Raw genomic sequence first — 20,631 nt, forward strand, 5'->3', positions numbered from 1 at the left:
GAAGTGAAGATTCTTCCGGAGGTTCAATCTTGTCAGCTCTTTCCTTAATGTCCAAGGTCACGCATTTATTACAATTTCTTGGAAATTTGAAGAGTCGCAAAAATGTGAAACACCTTTGGAGCAAAACCGAGAACTAGTACCCGGAAAAAAAGTAAAAGCTTTCCTTCCAGACAACACTTCAAAATAATAACAATTTTATTAGTGTGCAAATGGTGAAAGCATTTACCTTCTAATATCAGTACATGAGGCCCAATCTCCACCGAAGTTGAAGTCAAAAGGAATTACTCAGTATACTACACACTTCATTCCTAGGAAACTGAAAAATTCTCGAACAGTACAACGAGGAAATGAAACACTAAACAGATCGAAGTCCATAACATAGTTGATAAAACTTTCAGAAGTTCGTGACAACTAGGCTAGCTGGATATGTAGAGTCGCGTATCTAAGATGGATATTGCGATAAGATATTGACCATAAAATATATAGACTAGTGTAGATTTATGTGTTGCGTGAATGGGGTTATATACATATTAATAACCATTCCCTTTCAAATCCAATGTTGTCTCCAAGCTAGTGAAATTCCAATGAAAAATCGGTAAATTCTACATGTACATACGTACACAGAATTAATTATTAAAATACAGGAAAAGGGCTTCCAATTATGTGTGTGCGTGTGTGTTTGTGTGTGTGTGTATGGGGCCTTCCATTGTCACGGGTGGGACGCCTAGACTACAGTTTTTGCATTAAAGTAACTATTCTACTGACATTTAAGCAACAGTTTTCTCACAGTTTCTGTGCAATGAATTATGAAACGAAACACTGTTGATTGAACATAACTACCCTCAAAATACTTTCCCTGATTTTGTGTGACGTAAACTAAGGATAATTCAAAATACATGATAAGTATCTTTAAGACATACAAGAATTCGAACTTTCTGCATGGATGAACGGTTAATGAGTACAGAGCAAGGTTAAAACATCACGCACTTAACTTCCTCAACATTTTGTACCTAATTCCTTTTCAGCCTTATGTATGGAACTACAGACGTCAGCACGAGCAGTAGAAAATGCGTGTGTATAAATTAACTTTCTGATGAAATTGTTATTTTTTTTTCAAAGAAAGGAAACATTTTTATCAAGACAAAGAGAACAATTTCAATTAGTTTCTGATGAAAATTATTTTCCGCTCTTCATCATCAATTATTGAAACACTACATTATACCAATTTCATATTATTTAAGGAAGTGGATGGCTATTGGTTGAACAAGAACTCGTTTGGTATATAAGTTCATGCATTGTTTTATTCAGTATTGTTTAAGTTTCCTAGGGAGAGAGAAAACATAACACTACATATACCTCACTCAAAATGAAGTTCGTAAGTTTTAGATGTCTAAATGGTGATTGTTCTCATAGTGTTTTTAAAATTTACAAAATGTTCTGCTCAAAAACTTACATCATTGCTTCTAATTATGAATATATAATTATCAGGTAATACTTATAGGCCTAAATACTGAAGACATTATAATTATATACAAAATAATTATTCTACTTTTACATGTTTAGTAGTATAAAGTATAAGGTATCACTAATATTCATTATTATTACAAATATTCGCAATGATTCAATATATGAACCCCGTGACTCACAACATATATCCTGACAAAAATCGATGTCTTGCCATACACAGGAAAGCATATCCACGTCTATGACTTCTATAGTGGTAGCAATACGATGTTGTTGGAACAAGTAGTAGTAGCATTAGCATTAGAAATTAACAGGGATTGTCCTTAACACGTCTCCAAAATACGCCTCCTCCTGATAGCAACACATTACGCCATTCTTTCGCGTCCGGCTGAGCAACAGAACATGCACGCCAAGTAAAATTAAAACTTCAAGATTTTCCTATCTATTGATGAGACAAAATTTCTTCAATTACAAATAAATACTTTCTATTAAATGTATAAAATTGGTTCCTTCATTTCACTTTTATCTATTTTTTATTATTCCGTAATGTTTATTAATTCTAAATATATTTTTTAATTTGTAACCAAATAGAGGAAAGGATGAAGGATTTTAATGTTAAAAATGTCAGAGAAAATAAAAACACATACTAAAAGGTGTGAAATAAAGTCTATACCGCGGTCAAAGAACTTGAATGCTTCCACTTCTTTGAGGTTATTTAAAAAAGTCATTAATACTTCTCTCATTGCAGACAGCAGTATTTGTTCTAGCATTCCTGGGCTATGCTTCCGCTGGTGCTATTGGAGGATCACTTCTGTCACCAGCTGTAGGAATAAGTCGTAACATAATCGTTCCAGCTTCTGGAGTCTCATTGTCCAGTAGCATCAATGCGTCTCCTGTAATTGGTGCTCGTCTCGTCGCTCCAGCAGCAATTGCTTCTCCCCTGATTGGAACAACTCTTGCAGGCAGTTCAATTGCATCTCCCCTGATTGGAACCACTCTTGCAGGCAGTGCAATTACATCTCCCCTGATTGGAACCACTCTTGCAGGCAGTACAATTACATCTCCCCTGATTGGAACCACTCTTGTAGGCCGTGCAATTGGAAGCCCTCTTGCTGGTACTGCTCTTGGATCTCCTTTGCTCGCAGCTTCTCCACTTCTAGGATCTTCTCTCGTCTCTTCTCCAATTATCGCTTCTGGTATTGCAGGACTTGCAATTAAAGGTTAATGCAACAAAACTTTGGAGCAAAGATGATAAAGATAACTTATAACATTGAACTACATGAATGCTTGTTACATTATTCGTATATCTATTTTCCAAACCTGTTCTTGATTCTTCACAAAAAATAAATGATATTCCTGAAACAATTTCTCTTAAGATTTTATTTGCAATGTGCAGCTTTCATAATATAGAAAACTCATTATTTTGAATTGGAAACCCTTTGTTTCATATGGAACATATAGTAAATTTCGAACACTGGATGCATAATGAATTTGGTAAGATACCCAAACTATTTTCGATATTTCTGTCCCTACTTATAAATTAAGTATAAGCATTTTGTGAAAATAATTAGTTTACACATGAACAACATCTTAATATATTTGACAGAGCTCTCTCTCTCTTTGTGTGTGTGTGTGTGTATATATATATATATATATATATATATATATATATATATGTGTGTGTGTGTGTGTGTGTGTGTGTGTGTGTGTGTGTGTGTGTGTGTGTGTGTGTGTGTGTGTATGTATATACATACATACATATAAATGAACAAGGTTCAGCAAACACAAAAATCTTCTGACAATATCAAATACGTAATATAATAATTGTAATAAAGTTTACGTCTGCTTTTATTTAATATTGCATATGTTATTCGAATGAAGAAGGATAGATCACTATGAATGGTGTGTTTGCTGTTTACATGTCTTATACTAAGAAAGCTGAAAATGACATAATTTGATTAAAAATTTAAATTGCAAAGAAACTAAATGGGAGAAAATTCATATATTTGTTATTTTATGTGCCTTTTCGGACAATTTTGCTTAATCGCAACGAGCAGAACGATTTATGATTAGATTAAATAGATAAACATATACTCACAAGGAACACTCATGCCCAGGCCGAGACTCGAACTCGAGAACTTCGGTGGCGAGTTCGAAAGTCGACCACTTAACGGTTTTTTTTAACAGAACTCAATGTCATTCAGTTAATATAATGAGAATTGGTGCAATTTACACTTCATTCATGTAACAATTAGGTAATTTGAATATAATATTCTTTACATGTTCTCCTGTATTGCATCATATTGTGACCGCAGGGAAATTTAAATAGTTCATAGACGTTCATCTCTCGTTCCTGTACCAGTTGAACTTCTATTGATTAAGTCAATTACAATAATTAATGGAAGTTTCTCTTTGACTGAATGAATTATATAATTTCAGGTTAACATTAATTTTCCAGATGGGCCTATCTCTCCTTGCGCCCATACTTGTGTAATTCACAACGAATTTCTCTGCAATGACAATGGCAAACCTCAAGCGATATTTTGACTACATTCGACTGTCTTCTACAAGTGCATATTGTTCGTTTCTACTTTCAAAACGTAGAAATGAATAAACCTCTGCTGTCTGGCATCAAGCACTGTCAGATACTGAGACAATCTTCTCTATAGTATAAACTTATTTTTTAAAAATTAATATCAATAAGAAAAAGTTATTTTGTACTTAATATTTGTTAATAAGTTGATGTAAAACTACTATAGTTTATATTCAAAAATGAAAATTTACTCTTGAGTCTTGTGAGAAAATTTAAACTTCTACTTTAATTAACGAAGTTTGCTATTAAAACTAGTTTCTAAATTATGTATAATATAAAGAACAATACGTGCAATGCAGAGAAAAAAAATGATTTCCTAATTTCCATAGGTTTTGACCACTTATGATATTTGATCAAGAGTTTCGTGGTAACTTCAGCATCTTCTACTTCTTTCAGTATGCAATAGTAATTATAATGTAAAATTATTCCCTGTGCATTGCACCTTGCCTTCATTATTTTATACAAACACTAAACACATTCCATTACTTATCCCAATAAAATTTGTTATAATAACATTCTGCATTTTCGAAATAATAATACATCCCAGTATTACTTTAGTCAAATACAATTTATTCAAATGTTATAGTAGAGGATTAAACAGTTAATAATAATGTCTTCTGTAGACTGTCTCTCTTTCCTAAATATACGGTACTTATCGCACTCAAATAAAATATGGTATGGTGTATACCTATATTCTGCATTGCCACTCATTCAATTAGAATTTAGTAAAATTTGAATCTTAGTTAAACGATTATTCGTACTTTAATGTCCTGATTGATACGATTTAATAATATCGCCATATTCATTGTTCTTTCCACTTCTGTGCAAAGGTCTGATTCTGTATTAAAGTTATCTTCGTTCTTATGAAACTCCCCACATTTTGAAATTCATTTTTACACCTTTCCTTCCAATTTCCATTCAATTTTCTCTTCACTCTGAGCAAAAGGTCTGTTATCATGTTTTCAATTCTAGAACAGGTTGACTTTACCTTGGTCCTTCTTTTTTTGTGCGTACATATCTATTATTTTATTTCACAGGTATTGATAATATGCCATGACCCAAGTTAAATACTTTGCCTTTTCTCTGTTCCTTAAATTCTGAAAAGGTTTCATACAGTTTACAATATAGGGAGAACATTTGAAAAAGAAATCGTAATTATCCTTATGTTATTAAGAACACATTTGGAATCAGGTAATATCAATATTAATATCATAAACCATTGTGTAATAATTAACACTTTACTTAGGTCTTTATTTCATGGTCAAGATACACATAAACTACAATATTCTCGAGTTGGTGAGTTGGTGTTTTAAGTCCACTTTATGCACAGTAAGGCTAATCGGGACTGGACCTACAGTTTAAAGTGGGATCCGAAACACTTGTGCCTCCACCGGGTATCGAACCCGGGACCCCTTGATTACAAGGCAATGACGCTACCACTGTACAATATTCTCAAATGTCATTTGTTTCAGACCTCACAACCATCTACTACCCGTTCTCAGCAACAGTCAGTACAAACTAGGTCGAGATTCTCTAAAACTCACTAAAATTCGAACCTTCTACTTGGGTGAACGGTCGGCGAGTACGTAGGAGGTCAAAACCTCACGCACTCAACTTCCTCAACATTTACTAATTCCTCTTAACTTTCATGTAAACAGGGACAGGTGTCCACACCACCAGTAGAAAGTGCACGCCTTTGACTCTCTAATGAGCGGAAACACAGAGAAAGCAATTTCAATTAGATTCTGATGAAATATATTTTCCGCTCTTCATCATAAACTACTAATGTAGTACTACATTATCAGTTATCATTCAGGGAAGTGAACGGTATTTGGTGTAACAAGAATTCGTTTTGTATATAAGTGCCTGAATTGGTGCATTTTGTATCATTTTGGTTTCCAATAGAAAGAGGATCAAATCACTTGTGCCTGACTCAAAATGAAGTTTGTAAGTACTATATTTTTACCAGCTGGGGGCCGAGTGCGACCTTGCACAATATTTCCATGGTTCCAGTCCCGGCATGGGAGTTCTACATCAATATAATATAATCACCACTCAGTCTGATTGTTACGATTAGCCAAAAGCGGCGAAATAACAAAAATACAACACACACACATATTTAATGAAAATGTTATTTTACCTATGTTTATAAATTCAACTTCCAAAATAACCGAAGACAACATAATTATGTTATTTGTTGACACCATATTGTTCTGACCGACCCATGTCTTCATTATTCAGTACCTGATGAATAATTTTAAACGTTTTTAGAGGAATTTTCACTGCGTTTCATCTATGAAGACAAAATTAAATTATTATTCCTACAAAAGGCATTTAAAGACTTACGAAGATAGTACATAGATATCCTCCAATGATTTTATATTTAATGCCATCAAAAACTATAACTAATTTATTTATTTATTTGTTTAATATTTGTTTCTCCTTTCAGGCAGTAGCACTTACTCTAGCATTCCTCGGCTATGCATCTGCTGGTGCTATTGGAGGAGCCCTTTTGTCACCAGCCGTAGGAATAGGCCGTAACATTATCGCTCCAGCTTCTGGAGTCTCATTCTCCAGTAGCATCAATACGTCTCCTGTAATTGGTGCTCGTCTTGTGGCTCCAGCAGCAATTGCTTCCCCCGTGATTGGAACCACTCTTGCAGGCGGTGCAATTGCTTCTCCCCTGATTGTAAGCACTCTTGCAGGCGGTGCAATTGCTTCTCCCCTGATTGGAACCACTCTTGCAGGCAGTGTAATTGGAACCCCTCTTGCAACTACAGCTATCGGATCTCCTTTGCTCGCAGCTTCTCCGCTTCTAGGACCTTCTCTTGTTTCTTCTCCACTCCTTGCTCCAGGTCTTGGAGGGTTAGCTCTCAAGGGGTAGTTCACATAACAAATATTACGTAAATCATCTATGACGATCATGATGAATTACATGTATCCTTTATCTAAAATGTTCTTCTAATAACTTGCAAGTTTCTATTTTATTACCTGTGTTTCGCAATAAAGTTATGAATCTAGAATATTGTTTACATTTTTATATTGGAATTTTTGTAACCTCGTGGTGAACTAAAGCCGAAGAGAATACGGCATACTTTGAACATTTTCATGTTTGTCATTTAGTTTGTTGTAGTTATTGCATATTACATTGCGTTATATTGCATTGATTTAGGCTAATTCCAACTACGAATCTGGTTGATCCATGAACTGTGAGCGTGTTAGCACGTTGACTATTTACATGCATATAATACAATGGCATTTTCCTTAACAAATATAAAATATTGGGCAGAATTCTTGCAATTAAATAACGAATTTAACCATTTCAAAATCAATTCATTCATTCATTAAAAACTAGTACAGAACTCAAATTGTTATCAAGAACTAAAACCATGACATAAATATGAGATTGTAAAATATCATTCACTTCAAACAAGGACAAGATATTGGACAACGATAAACCCTACAGCTCATTATTTTCACTGTGGGTCAAGAAACTAGAATCTCAATAGCCTGCAAGATTGACTTTCCACAATATGATTTTTGGACGGGACGTGGTTCTTTGGGAAAGTCAATTTGAGTCTCACCACTGAAGTAGTTTTGTGAGTGTAAGGCATCATTGATATTGCGCCATTAAACGGATTACATCGTCGTAAAGAAGATCCTTGACGTCAATAGCCCATACAAAGTCCAAATGATTGAATTTAGGTAGAGGCACCTTGAATTTTCCTATTGGATTTGGGAGCTTGGCGTATAGTCTCTCTACATCCTAGAGAAATGAAAGAAAATACCATTAAAAGAAACATACATACTGTAAAATTGAAATTTGAAACAATGAATTTCACAGCCCGCTTTGTGTAGGGATGAGGGACTCGACAGTAAAAAAAGCTTGACACTAAACGAGTTAACATTGGATTTAGTTGCAGCAGTACAGTCTCTTGTTGCTGTACAGGCTCTGTTGCTGCACAATAGAGAACTAAATTCATTAATTAGGCGGCAACTTCTGGGTAACCCATAAATAAGATGGACAAACTTGAGTCTGTCAGTCAAATTTTACTCCAGAGCCTTTTAATTAATAAAAAATAAGTAATCTTAGCATTATTCTAACATTTTCTTATTCGCTATTAGTCTAAAATTTTAGTAATATACGACAAAAGTCTTCAAAATCGATGAAACGATACAAAGAAACTCCCATGCTCAGACGAGGACTTGAATTCATAACCTTCTGTGTGAAATCATTAGTGAAGAGATTGTGACACCGGGAGAGGGTTGCAGTATTAACAATTAATTCATAATGAAATTTTTAACATGTTCCATATCAGAATATAATTCAGGAGCAGAGGTATCAAATTAATACTGATCAAATTCTGTGCTCGTGAGAATATTCACTAAGTTGTGTAAATACATGGAAAATATTATAATGTAAATCAATTCTTCAATTTTACTGGTTGATGTTAATCGCGTACCTAAACGGAGTGGAAATAATAATTTTAATGACGACAGCAGTATGCTCCCTCACAATTTCACGAGTAAACAATTTAAAACAGAGTAATAATATTAGTCCCCCCATCCGCTTCGCTTCCCCACACATTTTTTTCTGCCATCGTTAGTGCTAGAGATGCAAATGAAAATAATACAAGATATCCAGTTTTATAACACATAGCTTTCAATTAGACATGTAAAAATATAAATCCCATCTTATTTTCCATTGTCTTTATTACCTAATAATGAATATTTAATTATTTGTATAAAGTTAGTCTTCAAATTCTTTTGATAACAACATGAATGAATATTTTAAAGATTCCCACTAACTTCAATGTTATGCTGACTTTATTATTTACAGATAAAAGTTTGGCAATTTAAAATTGTTAAAATGGTCTTACTGATTCTTACCATAATTTTTTGTAGTTTCTTTTTCTGAAAATTACTGACTTTTGTTTTAGGGGTTAGTACTTCCTATGTGGAATTTCAGGTTCAAGAATACAGAAAGCTAGTGAGATTTCAGAAATAAATTATGTAGTTGAAAATAAATGACACAGGCAATTTACAAATCTTCACTAGAATATTATAATAGCATCGTTCGAAATTCCATGTTATTTATCGGGGAAAAGAACTTTAGAATCGCTCACTGAAAACGCTTGAACTTAATGAATATCAAAATAATTATTCATTGCAGTAAATTAGAGCAGAGAACCTCAATAATTCAAATATATATTCGTACATTGTTTCGTCTGGTGCAAGACGCTAAATATACTGTAAAAGTTGTTTCTATCTTTTTTTTTTTTACCTGTGGAGCAGCTAACCAATCATTGTCACTGTAATGCAGCGCCACAGGAGCAGTTATTTTTCCCAGGTCGTATTCAGGTGGTTCAAATGACGAGTAGTGTTTCAAGTTTCCAAAAAACGAGTAGTCGTACTTTCTGAATTTTTCTAAAACAGAAAGAGGAAGAAGTATTATTATACGATCTCCTACTGATGAACTTATTAAGTATGAATACATTTACACACATACGTCTGTCATCCGGGAGACTCGGGTTCAATTCCCGGGGTAGGTGATGTCAGGTGGGATTTTTTAAATCACGTTACCCCCACACCCCCTATACGCCTTCATGGCGTGGTTCTAAGCACAGGGGAGCACTTTACCTTTACCTTTTTACGTTCCTGCATTAGACGGCCGAGATTCATCCAGCATGTAATCTTTAAAATGGAAGGCTGTATATGGACACACACACAAGTGCAATTTAAACTGTGATCCGAGCCACTGTGCAATATACCTCCACAGGGTATCAAATCCAGGATTCCTTGATTTCAAGATGATGGCGTTACAACTACAGCAAATGGGAAACCCCTATGTACGCGATATATTGGTATGTTTATAAATAGGCGACAGGGTATCGCCACACATCACTTACCAAATTTCACAGCATGTAGAAGGGCATCAAGACAGAAGTTTAAATTTAGTTTACATTCAGATGTCATTGTAAGCAATTTGGTTAAAAATGGTCGGTAACGGTATGTTTATTTCCATCAAACTGATTTAAATGACCAAGTTCCAGTACGAGAATTTCAACACCCGAAGGACACTATTTTGGATCGATACTAAATACAAAGTTTCGAAATGTTGTTTCATAATTGAATACTTACTTGAATTTACTACCTGGCTATAGTGGACAAGCGTGTTTACAGATGTTCCTGCTGGTGTATGTTTCAAAAAAGTAGGTATCATAGTCTGCAATAAGAAATATTATTTCATTATAATTCATTAGCATAACTCTTGAGATAGTATTGCTCATTTCCGGAAAGACCTAGCTACATAACTGAAAACCAGTGGCGGCGATTGGGTTCCAAAACTATGGGGGCAAAATGCAAAAAAGGGGGACAACTGCCCCCTCGCCCCCCCAAATCGCCGCCACTGCTGAAAACGTCTAATTTTTCCAGACGTGTCTGAAGGCATATCTCTCTGTAACGTTTGAAAAACGACAATCCATGTGAAGAGGAATATTGAGCGTAGTTTTGTACACCATAACATGTCATTTCTTTACACAAAACTTTTACCTATCTTTATAAGTTTAATCTATTGTCACACATCCTCAGTTAGCCAAAGTGGCGGTAAAGTGATGTAAAACAAAATTACAACACAATAATCTAAAGACTAACTAGCCCGCTATGTTTTTCTTATTGGTTTGTTCTTATCTGTATATTAAAAATAACACCATTGTTACCTTTTAAAGATGTGTGCGTGTAATTACCCCTCTCTCACCTAAGATACAACTACTTAAATTCTCCATGAAAAGAAACGTAACTACGTATTATGTACATGTTTACTTCTGGTTATATTATGTTGTAAATAAAATAAAGTTCAACCTTTCACTAATATTACGGTACACTTACATGTAACATCTGAGAATGTTTTGAGAAATTTCAACGGAATTCAAAATAACGCGATGTAATACGTAATATGAAAATAAAATTTACTTACAATGTTCAGTTCCTGCGGATCGAAGCCGCAAAGCAAGAACAAAATGTTTCCACAGAGAACTTGAGATTCAGGTGATTCTGTACAAAAGGGGCGTCCAATCGCTTTCATGAATCTATTGTTAGGGAGGATTTCATTTATGCCAAGTAACGAGAGACCCCACTGAAAGATAAGGGTTTGTAATGAATTTATTCATTTTTTATACTTTTCTCTTGCTACAAAGCATCATAACCAAACTGTTGCAAGATGAAAATATGTTTAAAAAAATTGTGAACAATTGCATCTCAGAAAAGTATGCAAAAGTCGAACCCCACCCCCTATGTCCAAAGTGCGACTTATTTCGCCAAGGTAGAGCTGCACACTAACGTTCAGGGTCCTAACTATTTCAGACTACCATCATGAACCTCTTGAATCATTTTTTGTTTTTGCAATTCGTGTAAATGATGTATTGCTTTTCATTTGTGATTCATAAATTCCATTAACGTTCTTCATGTCACCATAACTTCACCCCTTCTTAACTGATAAGAGTTAGTTTATCACTACCGCTGCGTAGTATGTGGTTGTTAAGCTGTTCCCAACATGTAAAAAGAAAGACGTTAACAAGATTTTTAAAAAACGAATCCTTTCCTAAGGTATCTTCGTTTCTGAGATTTTTCCAATGAAATTAGCCGACAAAAACTTTCCTTCAAATCTGCTAAAATATTTTCAGGTCCTGGAACATAATTGTGTTTCTATCGCAAAATGAAGGTTTGGTTTAATTTTCTCTGCAAAATAAATTATATTTGATGGTCGTGTCTTGGGGAATGAAATGAGGAAAAATGAGGTATCTACTTTGATACTTTTTCTAAAAACCATCACCATGTAAGTTATTTACCGTTAGGATTATCGTAGATACTCGAGAGTACTCCACTGCCGCCATTTTGTTGCAACAAAATTATAATAAAGAATCTTTTCACACTGAAAAAAATTCAACTTTTAAGAACCTTATGGAAGAATACAATTTGGGGGTTCGACTTAAGTAAACTTCCCCAATAAATTAATAAATTTAAATTAAATTACAGCAAGATTAAAGAAGACCAGATATGCTAGAGATCAGAAGAAGTTCAATGCTTTATATTTACTGATGACATTATGATTAAAAAAATAAGAATAAAATGACCTGTATTGAGCAGTCTTGTTTTTGACTCAATGAACACATTTACAAGGAACCCTTCTCCATGTAAGAAACACATGTTACAGCTGATATTTACATAGTACATTATATATCATTATAGCAACAGATCACATTAAAATATATGCACTTATTATAATCAATTATTACACGCTTATTCAGAGCTAAAATCAATACCAATATTTACTAGTTTAAGGTTAACAATGTTCATTAGAACACATACAGACCCAGGGACTATTGCTTTGACGCTGAATGCTTCTTCGGGTTAATTTAGGACTTGTAGAGTGAGTCTCCATGAGAATATGTTGATTTGAGGAAACTTATTCTTTGCTCTGATTTCATTTTTGTCCTTTTTTAGGGAAGCTGAAGCCATTGGTGACGACACCGCACCGACTAACTACTATGGCCACTGTCCAGAGCTTTCCATGATTTTGTCATCTGCACTGACGATCCTCCAACCACCCACCATGAAGAGATACTATGCGACAGTTGCGGTAATGACAACTAACCACATACAGGATGTTCACTCAAACCAGACAACAATAATCCTGCACAGTTATGAGTAAGAGTCCTAAGAGGTGCTCAGGATCATTCATCCGACAAGATAATCTCGAGAACATCTTCAAAACTCACTCCTGAGAAATCTTTCCATCATTCATTGATAGAAATTCTGAAAAACGTTTAATTTGCTTCTCCTTAAGTAAAGAACTCAGATTAATGTTGATCAGACTTTATTCCAATAAAGATTGTGAAACTCACCCCAATTTCTGAAGCATACGGCATGATAACAGCCAACGGCGTTTTTATGTGATCCAAGTATGCTATGGGGGCCAGGCTGATCATGGCTTTGATCTTGGCGTTGTAATGTGGTAGACTGCTTGCCATCACGTAAAATACGGTTGTGCCCATGGAATGCCCAACATAGAACAGCTGCTCCTGTCCAGTCACCTCCAGGATGTAGTCTACAATCGCAGGAAGGTCGTAGATTCCCATTTCGTGAAAACTGAAACGTTGAAATTAATGAATTATGAATAACCGAGAGGGATTTCCAACCCTTATCTGAATCTTGGTCCTGACATAGCATTTATCATAATTTCGAAGTCACATTCTGACAGTCCGAATTATGGAAATAGGAGATCGCTATTGAAAAGCTGTTGGTTGCTGCTGTTGGGACTCATGAACAACCGCACACAGCACAGGAGGTGAAGCAAATGATAGATGCCTTGCAGGGAAAAATAAATAGGCCCTACCTGGAATGGAACACTGCCTATCCTCTGTCCCAGTGGCGGCTGCTTAATACGTGCTACCGTGCTATAGCACGTTGCTAATTTTGTTAAAATGAAAAGAAGAAAAAAGCAAATCTCACAGATGCAAGAAGTTTAATGAAACCCCAAAGTGAAATGAAACTTCTCATGTTAAGAGCCTCAACATTTACCAGCGGCGCCTCAGCAACGCTCTATAGCCAACGCCATGCTACCGACCTTAGCAACGACTGTAGCAACCGGTTGTTTATTGCCAATATGGCCGCACCCATGCGCGGGACCAGCAGACGACTTGACCAGCGTATAAGGAATAGCGTACCGTGCTAAAATCTCAACAGCACGTTTTTGCCCCTTTTTCATCCCTCCGCGCATGAATACTGTACACCCCCACTCCTCGATTTGTACGGGGGATAGTGTCCCGGCTCGAGAAAAATCGTCTGCTAGCGTGCTACAGGAGGAATCAGCACGGTAAGTGTGCCATCTCAGGATAAGAAGAAAGTCTACGACAACCTATTGCCTCTGTCAGAACAACGTTTCTTAATGTCATTTTCAAACGTTCTGTACGTTATCAGTGTAGAGTTATGTAATGTTTGTAGCATGTCGTATACATTTGCACCACCTGCAAAAAAGTTGGAACGCGAATTGACACTACCCCTTAGCCTTTAATCTATTTCGGTGGTAAGTTGTAAAGATTGCAACTCTGAAACTATAGTCCGTGCCTTTTTTGCTTCCGAAAGTGGATTCTGCTACGTAATTTATGTTCAGGAAATTCTAATTTTATATTTTATCTAAATTGCCTGTTTTTAAATGCTAGATATTTCCTTGTGTTTATGTAGCACTTCAATAGTCAAGAAACAAACTTACAGAGTACCGTCATTTTCCCCCGGCTTCCAGATCCGAAAATTTTCCGCGCGGTTCATTGTGTTAAAATCGCGTGGCGCGTGAAGTGGTTGTGAAGGATTAGCTTTTTGTTGTTGTTAGAAGTGAAAGTGAGTGTGTGTGTGTTAGTGTACCATGAATTCGGTGGATTCTTTGTTGCAGCCACCTTTCTCTTCAAGAACACTTAAAGAAAAATTAGAAATAAAAGCCTTAGGACGGCCGTTGCCAGATTTGGATCTATCGCAAAATGCAAAGGGAGGTAAGAACGCTACGCATAAAAGGCGATTTAATAGAAAACTGTAATATAGTGAACCATGGCTTTGTGGGTGTCAAATTCGAAATGCGTTATTTCCTTGCATACTTTTTGGAAGTAATAATTCGTGGTCTGAAGGAGGGGTAAAAGATCTAGGACATGTATGTGAATATATGAGAAAACATAGTGAAAGCAAAAAGCACATGAATAATGAGTTAAATTTTGTCTCTCTCGGAACTGTCAACATAGCAACGCAGTTAAGCCACGTTTATCTAGAATCTCATAATGAACAAGTTGAAAAAAAATCGCCACGTCTTGTCAAAAATCATAGACTGCATCAAGTTCTGTGGAGCTTTTGAGTTGTCCCTGCGTGGCCGGCCACGATGAAACAGATTCCTCCGCAAAACCTGGGATATTTTTTAGGGCTCCTTGATTTTGTCAGCAGTTTAGACAATGCTGTTAAAGAACATCTTGACAACAGCACTGTATTTAAAGGCACTCGATCTCGCCATCGAAGTTCCGGGTTGAAGTCTCGGCCCGGGTATGGGTATTCTTTGTAATACTTTGTAATAATGAAATGAATGAAGGGGCATTCACAAACAATACCCATACCCGGGCCGAGACTCCAACCCGGAACTTCGATAGCGAGATCGAAAGTCGACCACTTAACGTTCGTGGCCACAGAACCGGCACGTATGTGTGTGTGTGTGTGGGGGGGGGGGGGTAGGGAGCATTATAAGTACATGATAAACAGCATCACATCAGTTGTAGCACGCATCTTTGAAAAGTCACGAGCCGCCGCTGCTCTGTCCGCTATAAGAATGAAGTCAGTGCAAGCAAAAACACGTGGCTTCTGAGAAATTATGTTGGTTATTCCAATGACAGATGTGCAGGAATATTGCACGTAGAAATATAATGCATGTGATAAAACCATATCACTCAACGTAGCCACTGAAGTCGTGGGTTACGACCAATATATCTTCATCGGCAAAATAACACCAGAACTACATTTCTTAGAGATCACGTGGTTTTGTTTACATTACCTTCGTTCTTAGAGTGGATGGAGAATAAATACATAGGGGGAAACCAGCGTTTAGCTACGGATTTGCCAGAAGCATACCACCTAGCCTACAAACATTCAAACACGAACGAAAAGCTCTGGGATACAGTGAAAGATGCGTAGGCACTTGTTATGCCTGATCTATGTAGAATATGGAATACGGTCTGACTTGACCACTGATCAGTAAGCAGCCTTTGTCTAAAATAAGAATAAATCATTTAGACTATAACATACATTAAGGGTGCGGTTAATTCTCGACCGCCCTGTATATTAATTCAAGGTATTATGCACCGTGCTAATCTATTGTTGGAATGTTGAATTTAAAGTAACTATAAAGTGCATTGATCCTTTGAATCAAAAAATATTTAGCTTAAATGTAAGGTAACACAAAAAGCTCGTGTAACATAAAACATATAAAAACATAAACTTACTTAGGGAAAGGTGAATGTATGGTGGCTACTTATGAGAGAACACTGAAATCTAGGTGCGTTATTTTATCTACGTTGAGTTTTTACTTTCATGGTGGTAGATAAAGTTTGTTTATAACTTCATGATTGGATTTCCAAATTAGAGAAGAACAACAGATTTCAGGGTAGGGAGGAATTAACTTGACACTGTAACGTAATTTGTAAATGCATATTGAAAAATATGAGAAGTATCAAAAATATTCGATAGAATTATGATTTGCACTGACAACTGGTAATTTATTAATGTCACATCTGTGTAGATTTATGCTATAAATCACCATAAAAAATCATGAAAGCATACTTGTTGTTCTAGGTTTTCTAGCCTTCAGAATAAAAATAATTTTACATGTGTGCATTACCTGAATTGCCAGAAATTCTTATCTCTCGGGTTCATTCTTGTGTGATTCTTCGAATATGTATTTCCCCTCAGGTTGGGAAGCCACACATCGTACCCGTTGTCAGCAAGTACGTACCCTATAAGCATAAAACAGAGAGTAACTCAGTAGTACACAAATGCAACTTTGAATTTGCGCAACAGATATATATTTTTTAATAATGATAAAATTCAAACTATAAATCTTGCCATTATTGTAACATAAAACCGGTATGTCATGATTTGTAAAATATATGAAAAGAAAAATAAATTCTGAAATGCTTGTTTCCTATATCAAGGTTAAAGTTAAAACTGTCAAAAGGGCGAGGTACATCTTAACATTTTCAAGAATTAACAATAAAATATTACACAGAGTCCTTTGTTTATTTCATATTACAAACTTTGGACAGATATTCATATAGAATTTCTACAAAATATTAACATCATGATGTTCAACATTCATCTCACTAACATCTAATAGGTCACAATATAATTGCAGGAAATTACCTTGTTTAAATACATAGTGTTCAGTACCAACATTAGTGTTTTCTTTGTATTCTTTAAAATCAGTGCTATATTCCAGCAAAAATTCAAAAGCAGAATGAAAATGGTCTAAATTTGTTAGACTAAACAAAGGAGCATCCAAATTCAAGTACTCTATATTAGTAATCACTAAATCTAGCACATTATTTGTGAATTGAGAATAGAATGCTAAATTTGCTTGTTTGCAATTAAGTACCTCTAGAAATTCAAGAAGTTTGCTACTTTTCAATTCAGGAGGTTGGAAATTACTACTATTGTATTCACTCCAGTTAATACTAGAAATATATAAAAGTCACCATATTAAATGTCACATCCTGTAGATACTATTGACGCCATTGGCACTTACCAAGCGCTCTTCCAGGTCCCAGGATGATCCAGTCCACAGAGCTGCAGAGAACTCCATGTTGAACTAGAACTGCGGGCCTTTTGTAATAGGAGGAAGATACATCTCTACCACGAGGGATTCGATGTATGGTAAGAAAATACCCATCCAGTGTTTGAACCACATGTGTCTCAGATGGATAACCGTATTTTTTAATAATTTGAGGCTGTAAAATCAATAGAAATGATTGTTTATGCTAAACAGAGATATAATTGTTCGTAAATAAATGCAGGCCCGAATTTAAGGACTCGGTCTGGGGAAAAATCGTTTTGAAAAAGAATGCAAAATTTAAAAATAATAAAAATTAAAAAACGAAAGAAAAAACGAGACGCGATAAGAAATATAAAACACAGAAAAAACTAACCATCTAATAATGTTTGGAACAATAGTTTAACTTAAATTGTGTGATAGGCTCAAAAAGCGAAAACGCTGAATGAGTGGAAAAGAAAACAGTGTGAGTTGTGACTTCAGCAGAGAATTGGCCACAACACGAAATTTTGGAAAAATATTTCACCTGAGATGCTAACCGGGAATCGAATCTGGGTCTCCCCAGTAGCAGTCAGATGCCCTACTGAAGGAGTTAAATTTGTTAATATGCTAAATTCAACACAATACGGACTTTCAGTCGGGAATGTATGAATATATGAATGGCAGAGTTGAGGTCGAATACAGCTGTTTCCACTCAACCATATGCATATAGAATAATACTACATATGTTCACAAATGTTGTAAAATAATAATATCACTCACTGTTAGTAGGTCCGCGTCAGGTATATCTTGTAAGCTCTGCGCTGATATCTTGTCTATATTTAGTGCTTGTAAGATTCCAAGAAGTAGTTTCAGGTACTTTCCCAGCATAATATCTGCCGAAAGAAAAATGTAAATGTTATTTGTTCATGATATTCATAGTCAAAGAGTGAATAATTAGTTGGCATGTTTTATTGTCTTTGCGCTATTTCCTTTAAAATATCCAATCGTAAGGAGATGTTACTTGCAAGAAATAAATTTTGGAACAATTACTCATGTCTATAACTGTTGTGCTTTACTCTTCAACACGCTTTTTTGTCATTTTTTTTTTCCAAATTTTAGTTCACACTTTTAGGCAGAGATTTAGTTTTATATCTGGCACCTTCTCTAGTTCAGAATTTTACTCATTTTATTATTTGCAATGATTAATCCACAATTGCTCTGAATATCATAGTTTTGCTCTTCGGAGCTTGGTACTTAATAGCAAAACTAATCTCTCTTTCTACATCTTTGATTGTTATTTCCACGTTCTTACATTGCTACTTGTGCCGTATTTGAAGCACATCACATTTCAATAGGCTTACCATACTTCCGGGATTAGCCCGGACAGTCCTGCTTTCTTAGTGCTGTCCGGGGTTTTGAGAACCATGAAAATACGCGTAGCTACCAGTATAGTTATTGATGACCTCTATTTGATGAACGTACATTGTTGAATAAGGTAATTCAAATCCAAAAGGTAGGTTGTGGTTCAAGTTCTGAAAAAGTACCAGATACTATTGAAGAGAAGTGAGTAGTGTAATTGATGATACAACCAGGACCGGAAAGGAAGAGCACCCCTCAAGCAGGTTTGGCTATACTTAAAACAAGCTCAACATGGCCATATGAGCTTTTTGCTCTAGTGTGGAACCCTGTCTAATCCAAGGATTTTGTAAAAATGCCCTCGGGAATTTTTCAGAAAGGAAGAGCTCCCTCAGATTGATTTGTGCATACTTACAAAAGTTGCATCAGCCAGATTTTTGTCCATAAATTTGTCAAAAATTGATATATTTTTGGCCACACCAGAAATTAAGCAAAAACCCATACATATACACACATATTTACTTCTGGTTTAAGTTTAATTGGATACCAGGTTCAATTTGCTTATCTAATATTAAAACAATGCAATATGCAGAGCCCTTCTAGAATTGCTCCGTGACACTCTCATTTTTTATATTATATGTTTGCATGTTTCTCCTCTGTGTCAGTGTGTACAATTCCCGAGACGGCAGTATTGATTTTTGCTTTGCATGTTTCTCCTCAGCGCCAGTACTTACAGAAATTCCCGAGTATTGCATCAGCCAGTATTGTGAGAGTGACTGAGGAGAACAGATGTGTTGATACAGTGCTTCTCATACTTACAGGCCTGTTTGGTTTAAATATTCATATTGAACAAAATAAAATATGATATTTGTTGTAATCCACTCATATTTAGAGTCAAGCTTATATTTGTCCCATGTCCTGCATGTCTGTGCAGGTATTTGTCAGTGTGAATGAATATTTATTCTTTTTTTCCACTTGTAAGCTATTGGCTTTACAACCTGTCATAATAAGCATAGAGATTAGATTTAAAACCCAGGAAATTTTATATAAATACCAAAGCCAAAAATATTAACACACATATATACATACACACCTACACACATATACACACACACACAAAGCACACAGCTGAACCCAACTGATATTTTTTATTCAGTATAAAGTTTTGAATTGAAACCCAGGAAATTGTATATAATAAACAACAGCAAAAATGCCGAATCAAAAATATTGTAATCAGTGCAATAAAAATATATTTAGCTCTAATTGGGCCAGACACCAAAAGATTTGTAACCCAGACAAATGCAGAACTCCTACAAAAATTTGCCCCAAATGCAATAGAAAATACAGCATGCAATACTTCACATATACACATAAAAATACTTGCTCTGCACAATCATCAACACAACCATCCACATCTGGTCTGAAAAGAAGGCACGAAGCACCTCTTAATGCCAGAGCAGCAAAGCAGCCACGCTATGAACCCATCCATAGCAGTTTTAATGCCCAACTTAGGGATTATCGGTTTGTATCAGAGCCAAGATGTGGTATTGAGAATTTTTTGAACAATATAAATTCTGATCTGCAGGCAATTCTTAATGCACAAAATGGCTCTTATAAGCTCTCCCTCAAATTGTTTACACAATATAAGAAACCAAATGGCACAAAATTTACACAGCCCCACATAACAGAAACTGTACCGGTTTATTCAAATACAAATTCAGACAAAATAATAGGCAGAATGATAGATCAATTGAATATTAAACACTCTGAATTTGCAGCAAAAAGAATCAGGATGGAGCCTATGCGGTTCATCACACAAGCTCTATGTTAATATTTCTGAATTCAGCTCATTACAAGGATCTACATATGTGCCATTACCTGCCAA

The 20,631-nt window shown here is 35.5% G+C and overlaps 3 protein-coding genes across 6 annotated transcripts in view; 2 read left to right on the forward strand and 1 right to left on the reverse strand.

The window, feature by feature from the left end:
* Nucleotides 1-1,332: 1,332 nt before the first annotated feature.
* Nucleotides 1,333-2,744, forward strand: LOC145989265 (uncharacterized). 2 transcript variants are annotated; one of them, XM_083124590.1, is made up of 2 exons: nt 1,333-1,375; nt 2,213-2,744. In XM_083124590.1, exons 1-2 carry the CDS (start codon nt 1,367-1,369, stop codon nt 2,687-2,689), a joined length of 486 nt encoding a protein of 161 aa, XP_082980716.1. In that variant the 5' UTR covers nt 1,333-1,366; the 3' UTR covers nt 2,690-2,744. The 2 variants fall into 2 exon arrangements, 1 of the variants encoding a protein (XP_082980716.1); XR_014441817.1 differs by lacking the exon at nt 1,333-1,375 and adding an exon at nt 1,380-1,488.
* Nucleotides 2,745-5,516: 2,772 nt separating this feature from the next.
* Nucleotides 5,517-20,631, reverse strand: part of LOC145988610 (lipase 3-like) — a 41,493-nt gene continuing 26,378 nt past the window's right edge. For 2 of the 3 annotated variants that reach the window (XM_083123612.1, XM_083123613.1), the window contains exons 2-9: nt 18,171-18,283; nt 17,385-17,586; nt 16,482-16,596; nt 12,961-13,204; nt 11,034-11,192; nt 10,199-10,283; nt 9,342-9,484; nt 5,517-7,823 (exon numbers count right to left, since the gene is read on the reverse strand). In XM_083123612.1, coding sequence (XP_082979738.1) covers nt 7,671-7,823; nt 9,342-9,484; nt 10,199-10,283; nt 11,034-11,192; nt 12,961-13,204; nt 16,482-16,596; nt 17,385-17,586; nt 18,171-18,278 — 1,209 coding nt within the window. In that variant the 5' untranslated portion in view covers nt 18,279-18,283 and the 3' untranslated portion in view covers nt 5,517-7,670. Of the gene's footprint in view, nt 7,824-9,341; nt 9,485-10,198; nt 10,284-11,033; nt 11,193-12,960; nt 13,205-16,481; nt 16,597-17,384; nt 17,587-18,170; nt 18,284-18,751; nt 18,783-20,631 lie in introns of those variants that run through there. The other variant, XM_083123614.1, reaches the window with a different exon arrangement.
* On the forward strand, nt 5,962-7,047 carry LOC145988611 (uncharacterized). The gene is made up of 2 exons (XM_083123615.1): nt 5,962-6,004; nt 6,507-7,047. The coding sequence occupies exons 1-2, from the start codon at nt 5,996-5,998 to the stop codon at nt 6,939-6,941; spliced, it is 444 nt and encodes a 147-aa protein (XP_082979741.1). The 5' UTR covers nt 5,962-5,995; the 3' UTR covers nt 6,942-7,047.

Source organism: Lepisma saccharinum, chromosome 6, assembly GCF_977018435.1.
Source record: "Lepisma saccharinum chromosome 6, izLepSacc3.1, whole genome shotgun sequence".
Classification (NCBI taxonomy): Eukaryota; Metazoa; Arthropoda; class Insecta; order Zygentoma; family Lepismatidae; genus Lepisma; species Lepisma saccharinum.